The sequence below is a fragment of the Gobio gobio genome, assembly GCF_949357685.1.
Source record: "Gobio gobio genome assembly, chromosome: 8".
Classification (NCBI taxonomy): Eukaryota; Metazoa; Chordata; class Actinopteri; order Cypriniformes; family Gobionidae; genus Gobio; species Gobio gobio.
In genome coordinates, this window is record NC_137114.1 from 41010285 (window position 1) to 41036725 (window position 26441).

A 26441-nucleotide genomic window follows, 5' to 3' on the forward strand; every position below is an offset into this window, starting at 1 on the left:
TAGTCTATGATACGAAAGGGGTAAATTATCATTCAGAGAGAGAAAGGCACACACACAAACTCACAGGGTGAGAGAGACACCCCCCCCCCCACACACACACACACACACACACCACACACACGTGCGCGCACACACTCAAACACACACACACCCAGGGTGAGCCTGAGAGTGAGGGGGGAGGGGAAGGACTGAGAGAGAGGCACTCTGCACATTGAACAAGGTTCACAAGATTTTAACAACAAAAAGAAATAAAATCTAAATGGTGGGAGAAAGTTTTTTTTATTTCACTCTCTGAAAAAAATATGTTGAATATATTTGAAATCAATATGTGTGGTCCAATATAAAAAATAAATAGAGAAAGTCACACACACACACACACACGCACACGCACACACGCACACGCACACACACACACACACACACACACACACACACACACACATACTCACAGGGTGAGAGAGAGACCCCCCCCCCTCCACACACACACACACACACACACACACAGAGAGAGAGTGATAGAGAGGGGGAAGGGGAAAGACAGGCAGAGGGCATTCCATAGACTTAATGGTTTTTATACTGTACAAACTGTAAATTCTATCCCCCTACACTACCCCTAAGCCTACATATCACACACACACACACACACACACACACACACACACACACACACACACACACACACACACACACACACACACACACTACCCCTAAACCTACCATCACAGAAAACATTCTGCATTTTTACATTTTTATTAAAACATTGTTTAGTATGCTTTTAAAGCTATTTTGATTTACGGGGACACATGAAATGTCTTCATAAACCATGATTATGTTGTAATAAACACCCCTCCAACACACCCATTTCTGAGGCTTTGCCCATTTCCACTGACTGACATCTCTGATGTGTGTGTTGAGTTTCAAGCAATTTCAAGCATGCTAAGAGCCTCAAAAACAGCCAAAAGATGATTAAACTTTGACACACTGCCATGGCAACAGTATGTAAAATATCAGGAATCCATTCGTATGTCTACATCTGCCATGTTTTGTCATTATACTGATGAAGTTTGAAGTAAATCGGTTGAAAACAAGACAGTTATTTAGCATTTTTGAAAGTGACACACTTCCTGCTGCCAGTTGGTGGACACACAAACACACACACACACACACACACACACACACACACACACACACACACACACGTTTGTTTTTGTGAAATGTGAGGACATTCCATAGGCGTAATGGTTTTTATACCGTACAAACCGTATTTTCTATCCCCTTACACTGCCCCTAAACCTACCCATCACACACACACACACACACACACACACACACTGCCCCTGCCCCTAAACCTAGCCCATCACAGGAGACTGCGCAGTTCACTTTCTGTGAAAAAAAAACTTGTTCTGTATGATTTATAAGCATTTTGAAAAGTGAGGACATGGGGAACGTCCTCATATTTCACCCTCTTTTTGTAACACCTATGTCATACCCATGTCATTATACACATTTGTGTCCTGATATTTCACAAAAACATGCCCACACACACACACACACACACACACACACACACACACACACACACACACACACACACACACACACACACACACACACACACACACACACACACACACACACACACACACACACACACAAACCCCTTAAAGCTATTTCATTTATGGGACACAGGAAATATTCTCATAAACCATGTTTTCATTGTAATTTGTAGTATATTTTTAAAGCTACTTGGTTACATTTTAATAATACATTATTTAGTATGTTTTTAAAGATATTTTTATTATGTGGACACATGAAATGTCCTCATTAACCACTACGTTGTAATAACAGTGTAATACCCATGTCATTATACAAATTTGTGTCCCTAATAAATCACATAAACAAGCACACACACACACACACACACACACACATACACACACACACACACACACACACACACACACACACACACACACACACACACACACACACACACACACACACACGGAGAGAGAGAGTTTAAAAAATAACAACACTGCTACCTTTTAGTGAGGGGAGGGCAGACAGAGAATAAATATTCAGAAGAAATATATTAAATAAAATAAATATATTGATCTGAAAAATAGTATGATTATTTTAAAGCTATTTGGTTACATTTGAATAAAACATTGTTTTAGTATGTTTTTAAACACACACACATACACGTTGTAATACCAGTGTAATACCCATGTCATTATACAAATTTGTGTCCTCAAAAATCACAAACAAGAGAGAGAGAGAGAGAGAGAGAGAGAGAGAGAAACAAGTTTTTTTTTATCCTGCTTCAAAACTAATACAATGCTGCCATCTTGTGTTCATTGAGGGGAGAGCAGCAGACACAGAGAATTTCTGTTCCCCTTTTTTGTCCTTATTTAATCCCTTGCCATGGAAACACCGTTTGAGATATCCAATATCCGTTCACATTTTAGCATCTTCAGTATCTTTGTTTCATGTTGACCGAGTTTGGTGGAGATTGAATAAAACGCCTACGAGGAGAACGTAAAAACTCAGACCCCGATTTAACCAAAAATTTACCTTCAAACCAAAATATCTGACTTCCTGTTGGTCGGAGCTAATGACTGTAAATTAGAAAGTTGTCCGGCTCGATGAGGTCAATATATATACTGAGTTTGGTGATTGTAGATGAAACGAAGCCCTTCACTTTTGTCAAAAGGTGGCGCTAGAGAGCCCCTCATCCCCGCCCGTTTCTGAGGCTTTGCCCATGTGTACTGACTGACATCTCTGATGTGTGTGTTGAGTTTCAAGCAGTTTCAAGCAATTTCAAGCATGCTAAGAGCCTCAGAACAGCCAAAAGATTATTAAACTTTGACACGTTGCCATGGCAACAGTATTTGAAATTTCAGGAATCCATTTCATACGTCTCTATCTGTCATGTTTTCACAATATACTGATGAAGTTTGAAATAAATCTGGTGAAAATAAGATGGTGATTCAAAGCATTTTTGAAAGTGACACACTTCCTGCTGCCAGTTGGTGGCGCTATAACTTTGACTCACAAAAGTCATATCCATGTGATCGGCTTCTTATAACAAACACACAGCTGAAGTTTCATCCAAACCAGTCAATGTTTGCACAAGTTATAACACACTTCCTGTTTCCCTTTTCTCGCCATAAATTCGTTGCATCGCCACGGCCAGACTTTTCGAGATATCAAAAATCCGCTCGCAATTTAGCATCCTGGATATGTTCACTTCATGCTGACCGAGTTTGGCGATGATCGAAACAATGGCCTCGGAGGAGTATATTAAATTCCAGAGCATGCGTTTTCCGAACAACCCATAATAGCTCACTTCCTGTTGGGCTGACACATAACTATGAGCACGAAAGTTGTTCGGCCCGATGAGATCTAAATGTGTACCAAGTTTCATACATGTACGTGCAAGTGTGTTTGATATATGGACCAAGTTTTCAGACCCCACTTTAGGGGGCGCTGTCGAGCCCCCCTGCCACGCCCGGGTACCAGCTTCAGCCCGGCTCTGATGGCCGCGCATTCCGACGCCTGTGCGAAGTTTCAAGAGTTTTCGAGCATGTTAAGTGCCCCAAAAGTACCCGAGAAGTCGAAAAAAAAAAAAAAAAAAAAAAAAAAAAAAACAAAGAATAATCTGAGGAAGAACAATAGGGCTCTGCGCCCTTTCAGGGCTTGGGCCCTAATAAGAAACAGAGGAAGAACAATAGGGCTCTGCGCCCTTTGGGCTTGGGCCCTAATAATAAGAAACAGAGGAAGAACAATAGGGCTCTGCGCCCTTTCAGGGCTTGGGCCCTAATAATAATAATAAGAAACAGAGGAAGAACAATAGGGCTCTGCGCCCTTTCAGGGCTTGGGCCCTAATAAGAAACAGAGGAAGAACAATAGGGCTCTGCGCCCTTTGGGCTTGGGCCCTAATAATCTGAGGAAGAACAATAGGGCTCTGCGCCCTTTCAGGGCTTGGGCCCTAATAATGCATACATGAACATTACATTTTAAGGCCAGAACTTGGCTTATATGTAAACTGTTTGATTTATCTTTGACTCCACCCCAGAACAAAAAAAGAAAACAAACCCTAATTATATTCACACCCCATAATATCTAACAAAAAATGTTAGTCACACAATCCAACATTCTGTTGCTGTTCATTTCTTTAAGCATATGAAATACTGTAAGTGTAGGAAAGAGTGTTTCCAGCATATTGCACTTCTAAAATAGGGCTTTAAATGATTTATTTCAAGGTTAATTTATGAAACCGCTATGCAGTGCTGTCCAATCAAAACAAACTTGGTCTGCAAACTTTCTTTGGTTAAACTTATTGTAGTATATCTTAGCAGCAGATTTTTAATTTAGCATGCAGCTCTCTTGTCTGGTGTCATGAAAACAACACAGTCGCTATGATGCAAGACTTCTGCTTGCGTTGCATGGGTAATTACAGCAGTGAGGATTACTTGCCCTTTTACATCTGAAGTCCGAGTTTAGTTGTGACCTCTGCGCTACGGCCTTTCCCGCAAGTGTGTGTTTTGTGCGTGTTAGCATAGCTCATAATTAGGCAAATAAACACAAAAACCACTTGAAGCGAGGAAAACTGTGACTGTATTCATGTTCAACATTTTACAACACTGTTTTCAGCTAGTTGTGTGATAGTACTCAGACATCCTACACGCACAATCAAGACTAATTATTCATGTTGATTTGAGTTCTCTGTAGATCTTCGGTTTTGGGAGAGAGCAGAACCCGTTGGTCAGTGGCTGCTTTGTAATATCGCTAAGCATAAATAAACATTTTATTTTCCCCAAAATAAACACAAGGTTGGGCAGACGAATGAAAATTCTGTCATGAATTACTCACCCTCACGTCGTTCCAAACCCGTAAGACCTTCGTTCATCTTCAGAACACGAAATAAGTACACAATATTTTTGATGAACTTCTAGAGCTTTCTGTCCCCCCATAGACTGCAATGTTATTACCGCTTTCAAGGCCCAGAAAGGTATAAAGACATCTTTAAAATAGTCCATGTGATTCCAGTGGTTCATCCTTAATATTATGAAGCGACAAGAATATTTTTATGTGCAAACCACCCCCCCCCCCCACCCCCCACAAATAATGACTTCATTTAACAATTTCTTCTCTTCCTGCGCTATTCAAGTAGTAAACACTGTGAAGCGCTTCTGGGTTCTACGTCAGAACGCCGGTGTCATGACAAGTCGGGTTCTCCCTCGAAATCGGTTCTCCCCAAATTGTCAGTTAATAATTATCCTAAGTATATACAAATTATATAGCAGCTTACTATATAATGCGTACAAAAACCCATTAGTGCATAATAAAACCAACTGAACGGAAGTTCTTACACTTGATTAACTGTCAATAATAATAATAGCCTATTAAAGGTGCAGTGTGTAAATTTTAGGTATGAAAAAAGTAAGGTATCTTTCGAAGTACATAGAGAATCTATGGTGGCCGTCACAGGACAAAAATGTCATTGTCTGAGACAGCAGAGAGTGACTAGCGCTCTTTACAGAAGTTTGTCTGTTTAGAGCCACTGTAGAAACATTAAATAACCTGCGGCGTATGGAGATCGAAATGGCTCATTCTAAGGTAATACAACCGTTTCATTATGTAAGGACTTTATACTCCACTGAAAACATAGTTATGTATATTATATTGCATTTCTGTCAATAGATCCTCATAAATATTACACACTGCACCTTTAAGTGAATAATTGAACATCATTCGTTTTATTTATAAGTGAAATATTTGGACATTTAACACATAATTTAACACATTATTACATTAAAGATGATTGTGAATATATGTAGGGTGTGTGTAAATGTGTGTATAAACTAAGCTGTATGCTAGGGTATACGATAACTAATACAGACATACTTAAATGGTCATTATAACATTGAAACGGCATTTATCATAACATGATTTTGTAGGAATTGTAATCAGGCCATGTGGGATCACTTGTGGTCCTAAAGGAGACCCAATTTGTCACTAGACCAGCTCATTATTGGCTGATGCTGTTCACGCGAGCACCACAACATTGTTTAATGTTATTAATTCACACGCATGCGTCACGTGAACAGCATCAGCCAATAATTAATAATTAAACCACTGGACTATTTTAATGATGTCTACTACCTGCCTTGAAAGTGGTCGTTGTGTTGCTGTCTATAGAGGGGTCGGAAAGCTCTCGAATTTTATTAAATACCTTTATTTGTGTTCCAAAGATAAACGAAGGTCTTACGGTTTGGAACGACATGAGGGTGAGTATTTAATGACAGAATTTTCCTTTTTGGGTGAACTATCCCTTTAATAACCTGCCTTTCAACATTGATAATACTTGAAGAGCTACTAAACCCTTTGAATAGCTCCTTAAATTGTATTAAAGCAGTATCGGACTGATTTAAATAGGTCAGCTTTTTTTTCATTTATTACAGTATGTGTCTGTTCACAATCTCCTAAAACAGTAAAACCCACTGTGTATCACATGGAATAAAGGCGCGGTCACATTTATCGTTGTTTGTGAAATTTTCGGCGTTGAAAGTCATTTCAATAGGAATCCACACAATTGGAATTTTCGCTTGAGGGCGAAATAATTCCCCACAAAAATTATGCAATTCACGAATTTGCCGCATTGACAAACAGAAAGCAATTTGGTTTGAAAGTGTGAGCTGTGCTTCGTTACGTCGCTACAACTATTGACCTTTTAAGTGAAATTTTGCCAATGTGACCGCACCTTCAGCCTGTGATTCCAGCAATTTTTCACTAGCGTCACAGTTCAAATACTAAGAGTGACAAATATGGGACAATATCAAGGCACTGCATGACTTGCATGATTATGATGCTGTTTCTTTTTCTCCTGTTTGTGGCAATTATTCCAAACTCTCATAGGCTGGCAGTGATAGGAGATGGCTGCCTCCCTTGGGAGTCAAATCACAAGATCAAGTTGTCAGGACTTGGCAAATAGACTCTACTGTTGTACGTGGTGTGTGTGTGTGTGTGTGTGTGCATGTGTTTGTGGTTCTAGGTCTACAAGAATATGCTGGGAACACAGTGGGATACAGTTGGACTGGAGTCGCTGATGTCCCTCTACAATAAATATAGACTCCTGAGCTGGTAGGTGAGCTTTGGTGGATTAAGTCTTTGTTTCTGTGATACCGGATCTTTAAACGTGAATAATACACTCTTGTAAATTTAATTTAAAACATCATTTAAACATACTGCAGAATTCTCTCAAAATATTCTCTCGCCATTTCGTGTCGGTCAATCCCATCCCATTTTTAGCGCAATACTATTCCAGAATGGCTTGATGTCATTTGGCATTTTTCCCATTATGTTTGAAAAGAGAAATAATGGGACCAATGTTACAAATGAAAGTCTAGTACATGTTTCTGCACATCCAGACGAGATAAACTGCAACTGACAAATATCTCTGACGGCAAAAAGGCATTTTCGTAGATGGCGAGTGAGCCACCACCTGCAAGGTTTGGTTCACCGGGTCCTTTAGTCTTCTAGAGCTCCCTTTTTCGATCCGGGCAGACGTGGAAAACCTCAGGTGGATATCTGTCTGTGCAGCTGAGTGAATATATAACATCTTCAGGAAACACGAGAAGAAGAAGCAAAAAAAGGAAGTAGCAAAATAACATTTTTCCTCTCGTTGGGAATAACAGGTCTGGGTCATTTAAAGTCTCCCTGGCGAACGGTTTCCGTTTTGACGCGTGGGTCAGCGAGCAGCGGTGGTTTTCATCTCAGTTCATGAACTGCGTGTAGCCCTCGGCTCCTGTCACTATCACATCCATCCAGATCCTCATGGCCTCGGCGGAGGGGGCCACCACGTAATACAGTCTGTCGTGCGTCTTCACACAGAAGGTCAGGGAGGGGTTCGGGCTCTGCGTTCACAAAGACACAATCAGACCGTATGAAGCGCATCGTCTATTCAATTAAGGCATGTGCATTATTCATCAGGGATGTCAATTTTCAGGATTTTTAAAAATGTTCTTGAATTCAAATGTTATTAATCATCCAAAGTGCATGTAGAGAACTCCAAATACTACATGCACAATTTTAACTACAATTAAAACTAGTATACAAATACATATAATAATAATATTGTTTTTGTTAATTAAGTAAACTTAAGAAACATTCTGGATTTTTGTTCTTTTCATTTTAATAATATTTAGCATGAATATAATTTAATACTTGTCCAAGTATTATTAATAATGTGTATGAATAATGCAGGTAATTTTATTGTGTATATCAGATCATATTTTTATACTTTATAATATATAGTCTTATTTATATTTTTATAAATAAGTCTTAAACATAAGAAACATTCAGATTTTTTTAATTTATTTTTTTACATTTTAATAAATGTATTTTAATACATTTATATTTAGCATGAATCCAATTAAATATAATATAGTTGAAAAGTTTTCCAAGTAGGCTATTATTATTAATAATAATAATAATGTGTATGAATAATGTAGATAAAATTGTATTGTGTGGATCAGAATATATTTTTATACTTTATAATATATAGTCTTATTTATATTTTAAGTCTTAAACATAAGAAACATTGTGATTTTTTTTTTTATAATTTTTTTTTTTTTTAATATATATATTTAGCATGAATCCAATTAAATATGTTTTTTAATCATTTTCCAAGTATTAATAAAAATGCAGATAATTTTGTGTGTGGATCAGATCAAATATTTATACTTTATAATATAGTGTCTTATTTTTATGTTTATAAATAAGTCTTAAACATAAACATTCAGATTTTTTGATACATTTATATTTAGCATGAATCAATTAAATATAATATAGTTGAAAATGTTTCCAAGTAGGCTTTTAATAATAATAATAATGTGTATGAATAATGCAGATAAAATTTTGTGTGGATCAGATCATATTTTTATACTTTATAATATATAGTCTTATTTGTTTATAATATATTAGTTTTATTAATATTTATACTTTATAATACACATTTAATAACTACAATCAAAATGATTATACTTATAAATATATAATAACATTTAAAAAGATAATTAAACAATACTGACACTTTAAATATCAGTACATTTTTCATCTTAATAAATGCATTTATATTTAGTATAAATCCCACTGGTATAATTTCATATATATAATTTAGTAATTTTATAACCATTGTTAATTTGAACGGATAAGTGGATTATATATAATATTTCTGAATTATATATATATATATATTTGATTTAAACATTTGAAGTTTATTGTAGTACAACTGATATTGTTATTTAATTTTTTGGCTTCATGCTCTCGGCATTCAATAGTTCACCTCACAAACTCACTGTGGTCAGCATGTTTGTCCCCGCTGGACGTGCACCTGCATTTAATGTAGTCTTGCTCGTATTTTCTTTTACCTTGTTTGGATTTGCTCATGGTTTTGGAGGATGAGGTCATGTCACATTAATGTTTGCATATACCTAATTCGCCTGTTTCTATCAAGTGACAGATAAATTGACACCAAAATACTGCTGTGTTTACTCGGACGCACTGCCTTTGACACATTTTTTTAAACGTTGATAGCTTGTTTATTGCTTATCACGTATTCTAACACAAAATTATGGCAATGGTGCTCCTGATTACTTTAGGCCTGTTTTTATAAGCCAAAGCTACTTGTATGTCCAAGTCACATGCAGCACAAGCAACAGCGTGCACTCAGATACGCGTTTACTGATCTCTCTTGAGCTAAAATGGATTAATGGAAAGTCATACCACTTAATTAATAATCCCTGATTAATCATTAGCATCTCTAATTTAAATACATCTGCATAAGTAGAGTAGGAGATGCTTGTTAAAATATGATGATTAGTTCTCTTCACCAAAACATTCATTATCAAAGAGCATTTAAGACAATATGACATCATTCAAAAGGCCAACAAATCTATTCAAATGACAAAGGGATTCTTGTAGAAGCTTATTTCCACCACAGAATAATAAGGTAATTATGCAGTTTTATCTCACAATTCCAGGTTTATATGATTTTTGTCAGTTAACAACTTGCAATTGCGAGAAAAGAAGTCAGAATGTCGCAATTACTTTTTTAATTTTAGTTTTTCTCACAATTCTGACTTCTCACAATTGCAAGTTTATATCTGAAAATTCTGAATTTATAACTCACAATTAAAAGTCTATTATAACTCGCAATTGTGGATCAGATTTGTGAGTTATAAAGTCAGAAATCTGAGATATAAACTCACAAGTGTGAGAAAAGTCAGAATTAAGAGATATAAACTTGCAATTGCAAGAAAAATAAGTTGAGATGGTAGCAATTGCTTTTTTTAAACTGCGAGTTTATATCTCACAATTCTGACTTTTTTTCCTCACAATTGCAAGTGTGTGTATATATATATATATATATATATATATATATATATATATATATTTTTTTTTTTTTTTTTTTCAGTGTGTATATAACGTAATATATATCACAATTCATACTTTATAACTCACATTTCCGTCAGATTTGTGAGTTATAAACTCGCAATAGCAAGAAAAAGTCTGAATTGTGAAATTTAAATCACGCAAGTGCGATTGTCAGAAATGCGAGAAAAGTCAAAGTTTGGGTATATATAATCTTGCAATTGCAAGAAAAAAGTCTGAATTTGGAGAAAGTCTGCATTACTTTTTAACTGCAAGTTTATCTCAATTCTGACTTATTAACTCACAATTGCGAGTTATAAACTCAACAACTGTCAGAAAAGTTAAGCAATTCAGACTTTTTCTCGCAAGAAAAAAGTCTGAATTTGGAGAAAGTCGGCATTACTTTTTAACTGCAAGTTTATCTCAATTCTGACTTTATAACTCACAATTGCGAGTCAGATTTGCGAGTTATAAACTCAACTGTCAGAAAAGTTAAAAAACTCAAGACTTTTTCTCGCTATAAATCTGACTCGCAATTGCAAGTTATAAACTCAGAATTGTGAGTAGGGCTGTGCGATATTGAAGAAAAATGCGATATCCTTGTTAAATAACGCGATATTCGATATGCGATACGATATTGCTTTAAGTGTGTAAAATCTATTTCTTTCCCCAACTGATATCGTTCACTTAAAGCATAACCGACTGTGTTTACATGAATACTCATCAAGACAGCCATTTTGACACAACTGTGTGTGTATTTGACAGTTCAAGTGTGTAACAGGACACGAAAAAAAGAACGGCTTGTGTGCACGTTTTGGTGTATGTGTCAGACAGCACGAGACTGCAAGGATTTGTTTTTCGCAAGTTATTGCGTTTAATAACTCTTTTTAACGTCAAGCAAGTCACTTAAGTAACAGTCGTGTGCCCATTCTATTCTCTGCTATATGCGTCAACCTAAAACGTACACTTTTCACAATGTTGAAGTAGCCTATTATAATCATTCAGATATTGCGGACCCTTGCGATATGCATATTGCGATATTTCGATACATTGTGCAGCCCTAATTGTGATATAAACTCGCAATTGCGAGAAAAAAAGTCAGAATTGTGAGTCTCAATTACTTTTTAACTGCAAGTTTATATCGAACAGTTCTAACTTTTTCTTTCACAATTGCAAGTGTATATATATATATATATATATATATGAATTCATACTTTATAACTCAGATTTCCGAGTCAGATTTCTGAGTTATAAACTCGCAATATCGAGAAAAAGTCTGAATTGCGAAATTTAAACAATTAAGTGCGAATGCGAGATGTCAAAGTTCGGGTATATATAATCTTGCAATTGCAAGAAAAATGTCTTGAATTGTGAGAAAGTCGACATTACTTTTTAACTGCAAGTTTATCTCACTTTAAGATTCTTTATAAATCGCAATTGCGAGTCAGATTTATAGCGAGAAAAAGTCAGAATTGTGATTATAAAGACTTTATAACTCACAATTGTGAGATATAAACTCGCAGTTCTATAAACTCAGAAGTGCGAGAGAAAGAAGTTAAAAGTTCCGAGATATAAACGTACAGTTGCGAGAAAGTCTGAATTGTGAAATAAAAAGTTGCAATTATATTTTTTATGACACTGTCAAGGAGCCAATTATGTTATTGGCTTTCAGTTAATGCCGGTTAACCTATCAGATTAACACACAACGTGAAGCTGAAGGTGTATAATACACCACACAACTGCTTCTGTGGGGCTATTACGTTATATACACACTTAGCCTCTCATCACAGGTGGGAGTAGCAGAGAAACACTTAAGGGAAATGCACAGGTTGTAAATTACATTATACTCTCATCCTCGGTAACTATGCAAAAAAAAAAAAAAAAAAATATCCACTGTAAATATTGGCCTCAGTTGAAGTGCAAATAGTTCAGTTATTCAAAACAATACAGCACGCGCTATGCTAATTAGACACAAGGGAGCAAGTGTGTGAAAAATGCAATCTTTCCTTTAAGCAAACATGCAGGATAGGGTGCTGGTGGTGGTGGAGAAGGGATACGTACGTTTGTCAAATTCAGATTGAAAAATCCTTTCTGTGAAAACAGTCGGCAAAGCAAAAGAATGAAGAAAAAGAAGGGTGGGGAACATTGACAGCAGAGTTACAGCATAAGAGACAAAAGAGAAGAAAGAAGCTAACAGAAAAAGATCAAATGAAATGGTGCAACAGGAGCGCAGAGCAGAAAACCAGCAGGAGATGTGAGCTGTGCTTATGCGAGGGTCTCTTATCTGATAGAGGGCCGTACCTTTGTGGCACTGCGCAGGTGATCGTAGTAAACCTCCTCGATAGCCTGGAAGTAGATGACTCCCTTCAATTTGCTCTCGTTTTTATCTGTGAACGGGAGAAGCAGAGGTGTCACGCTGCGAAAAATCGCTCTCTTAATAAGAATTTTATTGCAACATTTCTGTTTAAAGTGCGTTTTTAATATCCAAACAAGATGAATTAGCTCAAAAAGCAGAAGCGATTAAGAAAAGCGTTCCCCGAAAGTATTTATTTTTTTTTTACTGGAAAACAAGACAAAACTACTGATTAACACAATGTTTTGCACCGCGAAGGTTTCAGAAACAAATAAGCCCCCACTCCCCTGGAGAATAATGATCTGGTAAGCACCGATGTGACCTTGTTACTGCAGTGCAACCCCTTCATTTTCAGTCGGCGTAAAAATAAAGAGCGAGAGCTCACGCTTTGCAAAGCGCCACGGCTGGATGATGAGCACGATTTCCTCAGCATTGCGGCAGATTTCATCACCATCAGATAGCATGCGGACGGGCTTCTGGTTATTTGTATGCCCCTAGCTAACCCGAGGCTATCGGAAATCATGGCAGCCACTGTGAGCTTAAGAATTACTAATTATCCGTATCCCCCCACTGCTGGATTCACCCACAATTCACTCTTTGTTCTGCCCTCGTTTCTTTCCCCAACCTCAGGGGGACGGGAGCGTAGCGACACGTTTGCCGAGCGGCATTAGCATAGTGCACAGTAAGGAGGATGTTGGAAGGCGACGCTGCGGTGCACATACCGGCGTAGTAGGAAAACGTCCTTTTAAGGCGATCAAAGACGAACCAGCGCTTCCTCCAGGATTTGATCTTCCCTCCCATCTTGACGAGATAGCCCTTGCACATCTTTTCGGTGAGAATCACATGGTAGCACGTGTCCACGCTGTGGCCTGAGGACTCGATGTGGGAACGGAGGTCAAACTCCTCTTTGCGAATGGGCAGGTATCGTGTCATCGGACGGGCCTGGAAATCAACAAGATGCGATTCATACTTTTTGTTGACATGACGTGTGTTTTTTTAAATTTATTTTTAAAAATACAGTTCATTCAATCATTTAAAAACACCTGTTTTATGAGGAACATGTTTTTAATTTCTGACTTAAAATTCTGTTTGATATTTTTTGGTGTGGCATAAATCAAATATGGCAGGGTGATACAATCCTGATATCATTTTTTGAAGTGAAATTAATGATAAGAAAACCTTGTGCAATTTGGCATAATCATGTATTATTATTTCTCAGAATAAAATATATATACAGTATATTAGTACTGTCAAATCAATTAATCGCATCCAAAATAAAGTTTTTTTTTTACATTATCTATTTGTGTGTACTGTGTATAATTATGCATATATAAATACACGCATGCATACATTTAAGAAAAATGTGTTATATTTTTATATAATTAATTGTATAATATACATACAATAATAAGTATACACAGTACACACACATATATTATGTAAACAAACTTTTTTGATCAATCGACTTTACAGCACTATATATATTTCCTGCTTTATATCTGCAAAACTTTTGTCCACCAAATCAAAATTACATGCAGCACTGATCACTTACAAATTGTAATCTGTTACTTATTCCAAATTACATGACAAAAATTGTAGTTAGTAAACATACATTACATATTTTATGTAATTAAATCGGACTACTTTTTGATTAATTTTATTTATCACATTGAATTGAATAGGATAATATACTATATTGATATTTATTGAATATTGAGTTTCCCAAATTGGGGTTTGTGAGTTTAATGAAAATAAATAACTTTAAAATAATAAGAAAATTATAATAAAATATGTTTGAAAGACAAAAGCCTTGCAAAGACATAGCAATACATGGTTAAAGCAAGTGATCAAATGCTGTGTGGCCTCCCAATTTTCCTTTTATTTATAGCCATATTTTTCATAATTATAGCCAGTGTTGGGTGTAATTAGTTACAGTAATTTAATTACTTTTCCCTTGAAAAGTAAAGTAAGCGATTACTCTTATTTTTGTGTAATTTAATTACAGTTACTTCACATGTAATTGAACTAAATACTGTGTATAGAACAATTATATATAATATAATATTGGAATTAACATCAAAATGCATGTTTTTATCTATCCTTCTCATATTTGTCATATTTTGGTCAGTTAATAAGAATAATTGATGTAGTTTTATATTATTGTTTGAATGATTTAAAAGAGCCGTTTCATGTCTATTCTTGAATTACTTAATTAGTCGAGGTTGATATAGGATTTAGAAAGTAATAAGTAATTAAATACTTTTAGGATAGAGTAATTTGTACAGTAATCTAATTACACTTTTGAAGATGTAATTAGTAACTAGTACTTAATTACTTTTTTAGAGTAACTAGAGCTGGTCTGGTGTGCAACTTCACAAAACTGGAATATTTTGAATGCATATTTAAGCAATTAAAAACATGAAAAAGAAGAATAAGGGTGAATCAATAAATTATGATTTACTACTATTGTGTGAATCATATGCAACCATGTAAGCAATAAAAAGTAACTAGTCTGATTACAAGTATTTTCAAATGTAACTTAATCCAGATTACATGCAGAAACAGAAAAAAAACACCCTCATGGTGACTGTCAAGGTCAATTTAATTGAATGTAAATATGCTTATGTAATAGTTTAATGCAATAGCTTATTCAGGGCAGTACTAAATAAAAAAGTTATTTTATGATCCCTCTAATTTTGTTACAATTACTATAATTTTGCAGATTCTGCAAGGTCTATGTAAATGTATACTTATTTATAATATATATATTTAAATATATAAGGTTTAAATGAAAATTATTAATGAAATTTAACAGAGAACAAATGACTTATGTATGCACCCTCATGTAAAGTGTACAATGGTGCTTTTTTGATTGATGTTTACATTATATTTTTAGAGGTTAAATAATTTTTTTGCTTCTTGAAAATTGTATAAATGTTTTTCAAAAACGCATGAAATACAAAATCTCTAAAAACCAAACCCAATTAATGAATTGTACAAAATGAATCAATTAAATGGTCAGTCTTCCTAGTAGAATCCCAATAGACTAGTAGCAGCGATTCCTCACCTGAGAGAAGTTTTTGGCCCTCATCTTCACCTCCTTCTCTATCAGCTGCTGTCTGTGTATCGTCTCCTCCTGCAGTCTCTTCTCCGCCTCCTCCCTTCTTCTTCTCTCCTCCTCTAGCATGAGTTTACGGGCATGAGTCTCTCGTTCCTGCGGGCCAAAAGAGGGTAGCAAGACAGTTTAGCGTTAGACATGAGTCAAAAAAGATGAATATTGTTACTGTACTGACTGTATACAAATGCTAAGACTCACTCTGGACTCGATGAGTCGAGCTTTCTCCAGTTGTGCCTCCTTCAACATCTTCTCCATCTCTTCGATCTTCAGTGCATCCATACCACTGGCACTGTGAAACACATAAAACTTCAGTCAACTATTCTGAGGGGGGGGAATTCACTATGCACGTTTGAACCAAGACAGCCAGCCATTTAAATAGTAGTTGCGCAACCGCTGAGTGAATTTACCCCTCGGTCATCTCTTTGGTGGATGATGGAATTGAGACGAGTAGCACTGAGACCCGGTGGATTACGAAACATTTCATCATGTATGAAAACAGCTGGATTGCAAGCGTCTGCCATGAAGCATTAAATGAAGCACATGTGGACTATAAACACAGTAAAAGAAAATGTGTAGTGGATTACTCTTGAGAAGAATCCCAGACTAGCTTGAAGCTTTATAAAGACAAGAGTAAACAAACAGCTCAAGAACATTTCAAGTAAACAAATTCTCTCCTGAGAGAGAAACAGCTGAAGGCCGTCTGTTTACAAAGCCGTCGTGCCCCGGTCCAGCTCCGCTGCTCCACCGCTTCACTGTACTTTACAGGCTTTTGTTTACAACATCATGAAACACATTTCCCATGATAAAGCTTGTAACTAAAGACAACATGTCAGTGTCAAACTGGGTTGTGGGCCATTCAGAACTGAAGTGAGAATGCCTTTGAAATTCAAGTTTGAATATAAGAAGGCAACATGTCACTTAAAATAGAACGACATCAAAGATATTCATATTACGGCTATAAGTGTAGCTTTTTAATACACTACCGTTGAAAAGTTTGAGGTCAGTATGTTATTCAGTTACAATAAAGATATTAATATTGAGGGTATGCATTGACGTCACTTTCCTACCAGAACATGAGTTACTGAGTGGTAAACCATCCTGTAACATCCTGAGTTGTCAATACAATATACACTATATTGCCAAAGTTATTGGGACACCCCTCCAAATCATTGAATTCAGGTGTTCCAATCACTTCCATGGCCACAGGTGTATAAAATCAAGCACCCGGGCATGCAGACCCTTCTACAAACATTTGTGAAAGAAAGGGTCGCTCTCAGGAGCTCAGTGAACTCAAGCGTGGTGCCGTGATAGGTTGCCACCTGTGCAATAAGTCCATTCGTTTCCTTACTACTAAATATTCCACGGTCAACTGTTAGTGGTATTATAACAAAGTGGAAGCAATTGGGAACAACAGCAACTCAGCCACGTAAAATTACAGAGCGGGGTCAGTGCATGCTCAGCCAACAAGCCTTACATCACCAAGTGCATGCAGTGGTATAAAGCACACCATCACTGGACTCTAGAGCAGTGGAGACGTGTGGTCTGGAGTGACGAATCACGCTTCTCTGTCTGGCAATCTGATGGGTGAGTCTGGGTTTGGCGGTTGTCAGGAGAATGGTACTTGTCTGACTGCGTTGTGCCATGTGTAAAGTTTGGTGGAGGGGGGATTATGGTGTGGGGTTGTTTTTGAGGGGTTGGTATTGGCCCCTTAGTTCCAGTGTAAGGAACTCTTAATGCTTCAGCATACCAAGACATTTTGGACAATTTCATGCTCCCAACTTTATGGGAACAGTTTGGAGATGGCCCCTTCTTGTTCCAACATGACTGCGCACCAGTGCACAAAGCAAGGTCCATAAAGACATGGATGTGCGAGTTTTGTGTGGAGGAACTTGACTGGAATTTGAGTAAGCTAATTCATACATTTAACTTAAAATTATCATGTAATTTCAACTGAAATATTTTAGTAGTGGTAACTTGGCTAGCTTTAACTAGCTAATTCAATAAATGCTAACTTGCTAATTGGTAACACACTGCTTTGGTAGTATTAGCATAGCATAGCAATTGCTGAATGACAACATAGAACATTTAACATCTGTTCTTTCTTTTTTCATCTTTCTTTTCACTACTCTTTTGTCTGTTTTTGTTTTTTCTCCCCCCTTTATATAGCTGTTTGTCTATAGTGTTTTTTTATTTCTCAATATATGTATTGTGTACAATTACTGTATGTATTTCATGAATAATAATAAAAATCTCCGTTCTCAAACCAAGCTCATGCTCCACTCGTCACCATGATAACCCCAACCCCCCCCCCCCCCCCCCCCCCCACATAACCGAAACGCTTCTAAATTAGCATAGCGGGAAAGCCAACACATTACTAAATCTCCCACTTAACAGTAATCTTGTACAAAAATTTTTTTTGTAACACTTAATTTTAGTATTTACTCTCCCTTTCGAATTTCATGGCAAAGCATGCTGGGAAATAGAAATACCAGCCCAGTTTCAGTAAAAATTTTGTTTAATTCAGTAAAAATTTAGTCTAAATTAAAAGAAACAAGTTCATAGAACTCAAAACAATGAAACAATTCAGATTACTTAAAATGTGTCAGTTTTGAGAACTCAAACTCATCAAAATTCATTTAATTGAACTAATTTGTTTATTTTAAGTTTAACCTACTCAAACCAATTAATTATTTTGAGTCCTAGGAAGCAACCGCAGTGACTCCCGCCTACTGTGACGACTATTGTTTGAAAATGATTTCTATTGCAAATAAATGCTGTTCAGCATGATTCAATATTACATTCATTTAAAATAACAAATAACACAAGTTATTTAAAGTGTTACAATATTACTGTTTTTACTGTATTTTTGAACAAATAAATGCTGTCTTGGTGAGCAGAAGAGAATCTTTCGAACCCAAACTTTTGAACAGTAGATTATATATAACACACATTATATTAGGTAATTGCAAAAAAAATATTACATTTAAATAATTAATGTTAATAATCAATAAATGAGCTTTTAAATGAATTCAATTCTATTTAATAAATTAACTTTTATTTTATGAACCCTGATGCACTTCTCTCCCAACATTTCACAGGATGCTCTAATTTACCCTCAAGTCTTCAAAATGGAGACAAACAACACAAAGCAGGCTTGCCTTATTAATTATGCATTTTTTGTGAAGAAGAAAATCTGTTATGCGACTGTACTGAACTTCTTTGAATTACAATTAAGAGCATTCCTTTTCCTGCCATTCCAAATCATATTGCTTTCCGACATCCTCTGCGGCATGACCAATTGCATTCAAATCACACTCATGAACTGAATTCTGAATTTCGCTCAACGTTGGTGTCACGTGTCAGTGTTTGCACCTCTTTAATGGTTGCTTTTGCAACCAATTAAACCCTTATTTCCTTTCTTATTTGGCTAAATGTCTGATGAAAGTGTACCAGGACACATTATTGCCATATCTGTATGTACAAGTAAAATGGATTACTCTTATATGCAAAGAGGGGACTGATGAAGAGCAGAGACAAAAAAAGAGGGAGTTCATTTATGACAGGAAGGGTGGATAAGCAAACAGTTAAACCTCAGGCATGTGTTTTTGGAAGACGCCTTTTCAGTTGTTGACATTTTTGCAAGCTCAATTAGTCCTATGCGTGCTCTGACTGTCCCGGTTAAGTGGAAACTGACAAGACGACCGTTTCCACACAGCCCGTTTAACCCAGCAACAACCTACAAGCTTAAAGACGTGTCTTCACAGAGTCCGTTTAACCCAGAAACAACCTAATCTGTAGCCTCAGGCATCAACGTCGTTCTTTTGTGGGCGGGATGAAGCACGGTCCCTGCATTCTGATTCATAGCTTTCCTACAAAGGGAGCTATTACATCCATGTGGATTTATCGAAAATATACATTATTTTACACATTTGTGACCCTGGACCACAAAACCAGTCATAAGTCGCACGGGTATATTTGTGGCAATTGCCAACAATACATTGTATGGGTTAAAATGATCCATTTTTCTTTTATGCCAAAAATCATTAGGATATTAAGTAAAGGTCATGTTCCATGGAGATATTTTGTAAATTTCCCACCGTAAATATATATTAAAAAAAGTGTATCATTAGTAATAATATGGCATTGCTAAGGACTTCATTTGCACAACTTTAAATGCGATTTTCTCAATATTTAGATTTTTTGCACAATAGTTGTATCTCGGCCAAATATTGTCATATCCTAACAAACCATACATCAATTGAAAACGTATATATATTCAACTTTCAGATGATGTATAAATCTCAATTTCCTTATGACTGGTTTTGTGGTCCAGGGTCACATTTTTCACATAATATAAATGTATAATAATATATGCTACAGTTCAAAAGTTTGTGTTAATGAAGATATATATATATATATAAAGAAATTAATATTTAAATAATATTAAATAATAATTAAATAATAATATTTTAATTCAGCAAGAGGCACATTCAATTTATCTGTGACAGTGAGACATTTAAAATGTTACAAGAGATTTCGGTTTCAGATTGTGAACTTTGTAATCGCAGGAATAAATTACATTTTAAAAAATATTCAAATAGAAAACAGTTATTTAAAATTGTAATCATATTTCACAATATGACTGCTTTAACCATTTTTGAATAAATAAATGCAGACTTTATGAGCATAAGAGACTTCGGTAACACCTAAAGCCTTTATGTATAATAAAAGTATTATGGCTTGTAATGCATTGTGTAATCTCATTAATAATGGTAACCACAGTTATAATACATTATAATTTAGAAAGTATAATGTATTAAAACACGACAAACAACCAATTTTAGATGTAACAAGGAGTCTGTGAATATTATTTCTTTGGTTACTAATTATTTATGAAAATATGCATTATGAATACCTTTTATAATGTATTATACATAAAAGCTTCGATAAACACTTCTTTCAAAAACATTTTAAAAATCGCACTGACCCCAAAAAACACTATTATTTCTATTTAAATTAATATAATTTGTCATAATCAAAACCCTCACAATTACTGATAAATGCAACCTTTAAAATGAGAATAAATTAGATGACCTTGCTTTACATATTAAAAATTAAATGAAAAGTAATAATTGACTTTTAATAATAAAATAAAATGCTAATAAATGCGATTCATATACGCTCCCTATGATTTGGAGTGTACGCACTAAAAGTCATTAGGCAGATGGTTGATAATTTAGCTTGGGACAGGCATGTGGAGAAAAGCCACGGGCCCGCCACAGATTCCTGTCACAGAGCCATTGGCTAAGCGTTGGAAAGCACATGGAAATGTCGAACCTGGACATGTTGTCAGGAGAGCAGGCAGAGTTGTTTCCAGTGGAGATGCTTGTGTCCATGCTGTCCGAGCTCTCCAGGCTGAGGGTGTCATACGGTTGTTCCCCAGAAGAGGGCGCTGTGTGGTGCAGGATGGAGTGGTGCATGACTGGCGCGGAGGTTGAGGAAAAGGGATTGTTGAGTTGTATTTGAGAGCCATGGAGCGCCTCCCACTGGCACTGAGCCTCTACTGCAGCTTTCTGCTTCAGTTCGGCCAAACGCCTCCGCTGCTCCTCAATAACCTGCTGACCTGATGTAGATCAAACACATATATGAAAGTCAGATCCACAGACTGGATATGCACTGAACTGAGTGCCCCAAACTGAACAAACTAATCATTTTATAGATCAGCTGCCATACCCTCTAGTGCTTTGAAACCCAAGTGATTGTGATTTCTCCATTATGCCTCACACATACACATATAAAATATGCAATGCATGTGTGCTAAATAAACAGCCCAAAGCAATATCGCTGATTCAAGATCCCTTTGTACACTACTCGTCAAAAGTTTAAACTCATCTACTCATTCTTTATTTCATTTTAGAATACTGAAGTCGTTAAAACTAAGGGGAACTAAAAAAATGTCTCTTTAATTAAAAATGTAATTTATAAAATTCAAATAATAATTAAACTAATTAAACAGTTATGCTCCCTATGATTTGGGAATTATGTAGCAACCACAATTTTTTTTCAAGTAATAATGAAAATCTAAAAAAAGACATAAATCTTATACTTGAGCTTTAGTAAAATAAAATAAAAAAACGTCTTCATTCACAAGTAGTAATAAGATTAGGTTTAATGTAAATAAAATAAAATAAATATTTTTTTGTCTTCATTCACAAGTAGTAATAAGATTAGGTTTAATGTAAATAAAATAAAATAAAAACATTTTTTTTTGTCTTCATTCACAAGTAGTAATAAGATTAGGTTCAATGTAACTAAAAAAATGTAATTGTAAAATAAAAATAATAATACATAAAAATGATTTGGTCTTCATTCACAAGTAGAAAGGGTCAATGCAACTAAAATAAATAATAAAATAAAATAATTTTTGTCTTATTTTACAAGTAGAAATAGGATTAGGTTTAAGTAATTTCAAGCATTAAAGCATAATAAGCCTCGAGTCACAAATCATAAAGTTTTAAGATCATCAAAAACAAATTAACATTTGACTGGCAGTGCAGCTTTCAAAAGTGCATGAAACTATTTATCTATTCTATTTATTTATAGATTATCACTGATATCATCATTCAATCCATGCACGGTTAATCCCATATATATGGAAATCAGTGGAACATTGGGTGTAAAAGAACATTTGGACACCGTCATTTCAATGGGTTGGGAGAAGAGCACAAAATGTTGAGTTAGAATTGAGGATGGTGATTATGATGAAGGGCAGTCCTCGGGACTGTCTGTACTGGAGGATGACGCAAACATGGAGGGCAAGAATTCCGTTTGAGGGCAAGGGACAACAAAGATTGATAGTCAAAAGTTAAAACAAAACTAGAGAAGAGAACAAAAGAAGAGATGGAGAAATTGGCAGCCTGGTCACTATGAATTTGAGAAGAAGAAAATAATAATTTGGTGGAAATAAAAAAAAAAAGCATCCGGATTTGGTGACATTTTTCGGTTGAGATATTGCTTTAAGTTTGATGGCTCGTCAGCTGTTTGTTTTGACACTCTAAAATATCAGCTGTCAAGCTGCTGTTCTCATTACCTTTCTGCTGAAGAGCCAGCTGCCTCTTGGTCTCAATGTCCTGCAGGGTGGCTGCCAGGTTGCGTGGGAGACTCCCGGTGCTGTTGGCTACCATCAGAGGACTCTGGGTAAACAAAACAAACAATTATTTCCACCAGCATATTAACAATAAGGAGGGGACTAAACTACCACATTAAATGATGCAAGAAATGCTGATAGCTGGGAATAAATGCACTATTTACCCTTGAAGGGGTGTAACAGAGAGAATTCCCCTTGCAAGAGGTTAACAGAGTTCATGCAGTATTTACCCTGGCAGGAGTGTTGCGTCCCAGCGTGGCCGTCGTGTATGTGGGGGACAGACCGGCGCTGATTTTCGGTCTCAGTGACGATTGGCTGGTATCACTGTCCAGTCGAGAGCGGTACACCTGCAGGCCAAAAAGACTTGATGTGAGTTTCACGTTACTATTTAGAGTAGAGGTGTAGTTCAAAACAAAATTCGGTCTTCATTTACTTGTTGCAAGTTAGAATGCAATTATGCGCAAATACGTTTTAACAAGAGAAAATAAATCCATCATATGGTTTAAGTATATGATGTAGCACACGTATAGCACAAGATGAACTACTGTTGAAGTGAACTTGAGTGAACTACTCCTTTAACATTTGATTGTTATTTCAACGGTAACAACATAAACAAACGTTACTGCGCATGCGCGCTTTTGTGGCCCAAACTTAACTTCCGGTAGACGTCCGCAAAGAATCAATAAATACAGAGGCTGCGTTATCTTTCTTATGCGCTATCATCTTTCAGTTTAATTGGGCAACATTATCTTAATTTACATGCTTTTATTGTTTCAGCATGTTTATCATAAATAATCTCCCATTTCTGTCTGCAATATAGAGTGGGGGAAACACCCCCTTAACCTTTGATATACATTTGATATAAATGTAGACATTTTCAGATTTATACTGCATTTAGTTGATTTTTTTTTACAAACAAAGTGAAAAAAAGAGCATTTTTTTACATTTTCCCATTCATTGCCAAAATAAAAAAAATGCTCCAGACACCTGTGTTTGTGTGTGTGTGTGTGTGTGTGTGTGTGTGTGTGTGTACATGCTTGTTCCATATTGCATTTGTGCTTTAGTATTATTCCTTCATTTATGTATGAAAATCTTTCAGATTTATGCCAGTTTTGTTGATTTTATTTGCCAATTTCAATAAAAATACTCTCTGTTGCAGTCACACACATGTGTGAGTTTGTGTGTGTGTGTGTGTGTGTGTGTGTGTACGTGTGTGTGTATGAGACAGAAAGTTCGTTCTACTTTGTGTTTATGCTCTAGGACCAGACCTTGATATAAATGTAGAAATTTTCAGATTTATACTGGATTTAGTAAAAAAAAATTGACAAAAAAGTAAAAAAAAAAAAAAAGTTTTTTTTTTACACTTTCCCGTTCATTTTCAATGTGGGGTCAATCTGACCCAGAGGGACTTAAACGGTAAATTTTTTTTTACACACCTTTAGAACAACCAAATCAAGCCCAAATTTTTTGTGCATGTTTAGATAGATTATTTAGGAAAAGTCACAGAGTCTCATGGCCCTGAGATGAAGGGAACACTTTTTAAAAATGGAGGAAAAGTCCAGTGGGGTCAGCTGGACCCCAAGGGACGAATAAGGGTTAAATAGATCAAAATTGACAGTATTGACATTAAAGACTTTTAAAATGATTTAAAATGAGTCTCTAATGCTGGTATATGAAATCATCAGTGCCATTGCCATCTCCAGACTCAGATAAACTCCGCCTTTGTTCGTAACCACTCCTCAAGCCTGCGCTTCAGTGGGCCAAAAAACGCTGGCCGTTGGCCTCGAGGATGCCTCGACGAGGCCCGATCAAGCCCTGGAAGTGACAGTGGAAAAGCGACTTTTCCGGTTGCCACAATGTAAGTAGTTACGTTCGCATGATGAAAGTTTGGTCACCAGATTACGTTGCAGTTACGTAACAGTCACGCATTTGTCCCGACAGTGGAAACACGGCTAATCAAAACCTAAATTTACTAAATGAAATATGGTAGAATCCGATCTTGATGTAGTCTTTGATAAAAATACGATTTTCTCAGCTTTTTGCTCAAAATGTTTGTATTTTTGAAAATAAAAGAATCATTAAGCTAGAATAAAATGTTTGTTTAAAAGCAGAGGCTCTGTTCTTTCTTTTGATATATTGCATGTTCAGATATTCATACAACAAAATATTCTGGGGGCCATGAATATTTTGTGAAAATGACCAAAAATGCTGGAGCTGGCACCAAAAAAAAAAACACTGGCGGGGTAAAGAGTTAATTCACAGGTTCAGTTGTGTTTGATCGAGGTTGGAGCTGAACTTTGCAGGAAGGTAGATATCCAGGAACAGGATCGGGCAATAGTACAATATCATAAGACGGCAGAAAACCTTGAGACGATGAACAGCCAAAAGACAAAACAAACAAAATAACTTGGCACCCCCCCAAAAAAACTTACTGAGACATAGAGTGAGGTTTATGAAGATGAAATGTGGAAGAGCAGAAGAAGGTGAATGACAGCTGAGCTTTTGGCTGTTACCTGCGCAGGCTTGCGTGATGAGAAAGCTTTAGCCGGGAGGGGAGGAGGGCAGAACTGGTTTGCATCTCCAGCTGCCATCACCTCCTGGTACCAGCGATCTAAATCTAGACCGGGCATCTGAGGCCTGCCCCAGTCCGACTGACGCTTAACACACGCAGCACATCCATTAGTACAGAGAGCATGAGCAGGAGAGAGAAAGATGTGACGGACGGTGGAATGCCAGAGAGAGAAAGAGAAGAGTGTTAATGAGCAACTGAATGATTTGATCAATGACAGAATGACACAGGTAGGTGGCGATACCCAGCCCTAACACGCAATCAAACGAGAGAGAACAGAGGAGAAGAGACACACCTCAAAGGAGAGAGAGAGGGAGGAGCCATGAGGGGAGGGAAGGCAGGAGAAGGCGGAGTCTGCGCGAGAAGACTGAAGTAATTGGATGGGTGAGGTAGGGGAAGACTCCACCTTCGGCATCCCATAGATCTGGTTTAATTGGCCGACGGTCACATACTCCTGACATTCAGGAGTGACAAACGGACACAGGCAGGAGGGAAAAAAAACAGGAAGTAGCAGAGCAGGAAAGAGAAGACAACGTGTTATGGAGAGTTTAGCATCTGTAAAGAAAGGTTTTTTTTTTCTACAAAGTATACTATAAAACTATAAAGTTTCAGCTCCCAATTTCTCAATACATAAACATCATCTTTCATACTGTGTCCTAACCAGGTGCAACGTGTCACATTTCCAGAGGCAGGTCGTTTATTTGTTCGCAGTAAAAACAGCCAATTAGAACATATTTGATGTTTAATATACAGTTACGTGGAGTGACACTATGACGATTCACCAAATGAATGACAAAATGCAGCTGGTTAGGACAAA

The 26441-nt window shown here is 36.4% G+C and overlaps 1 protein-coding gene across 20 annotated transcripts in view; it reads right to left on the minus strand.

Annotated features, from left to right (window-relative positions):
* Positions 1-4573: 4573 nt before the first annotated feature.
* The window catches only part of phldb1b (pleckstrin homology-like domain, family B, member 1b), a 118699-nt gene continuing 96831 nt past the window's right edge, over positions 4574-26441 (minus strand). For 9 of the 20 annotated variants that reach the window (XM_079823920.1, XM_079823910.1, XM_079823928.1 and 6 more), the window contains 11 exons: positions 25920-26078; positions 25569-25712; positions 23286-23402; positions 22999-23101; positions 21246-21531; positions 16107-16197; positions 15858-16004; positions 13513-13732; positions 12739-12824; positions 12499-12528; positions 4574-7919 (listed from right to left, as the gene is read on the minus strand). In XM_079823920.1, the coding sequence (XP_079680046.1) occupies positions 7779-7919; positions 12499-12528; positions 12739-12824; positions 13513-13732; positions 15858-16004; positions 16107-16197; positions 21246-21531; positions 22999-23101; positions 23286-23402; positions 25569-25712; positions 25920-26078 (1524 nt within the window). In that variant the 3' untranslated portion in view covers positions 4574-7778. The remainder of the gene's footprint in view (positions 7920-12498; positions 12529-12738; positions 12825-13512; positions 13733-15857; positions 16005-16106; positions 16198-21245; positions 21532-22998; positions 23102-23285; positions 23403-25568; positions 25713-25919; positions 26079-26441) is intronic. The other 11 variants (XM_079823919.1, XM_079823915.1, XM_079823916.1 and 8 more) reach the window with 6 other exon arrangements.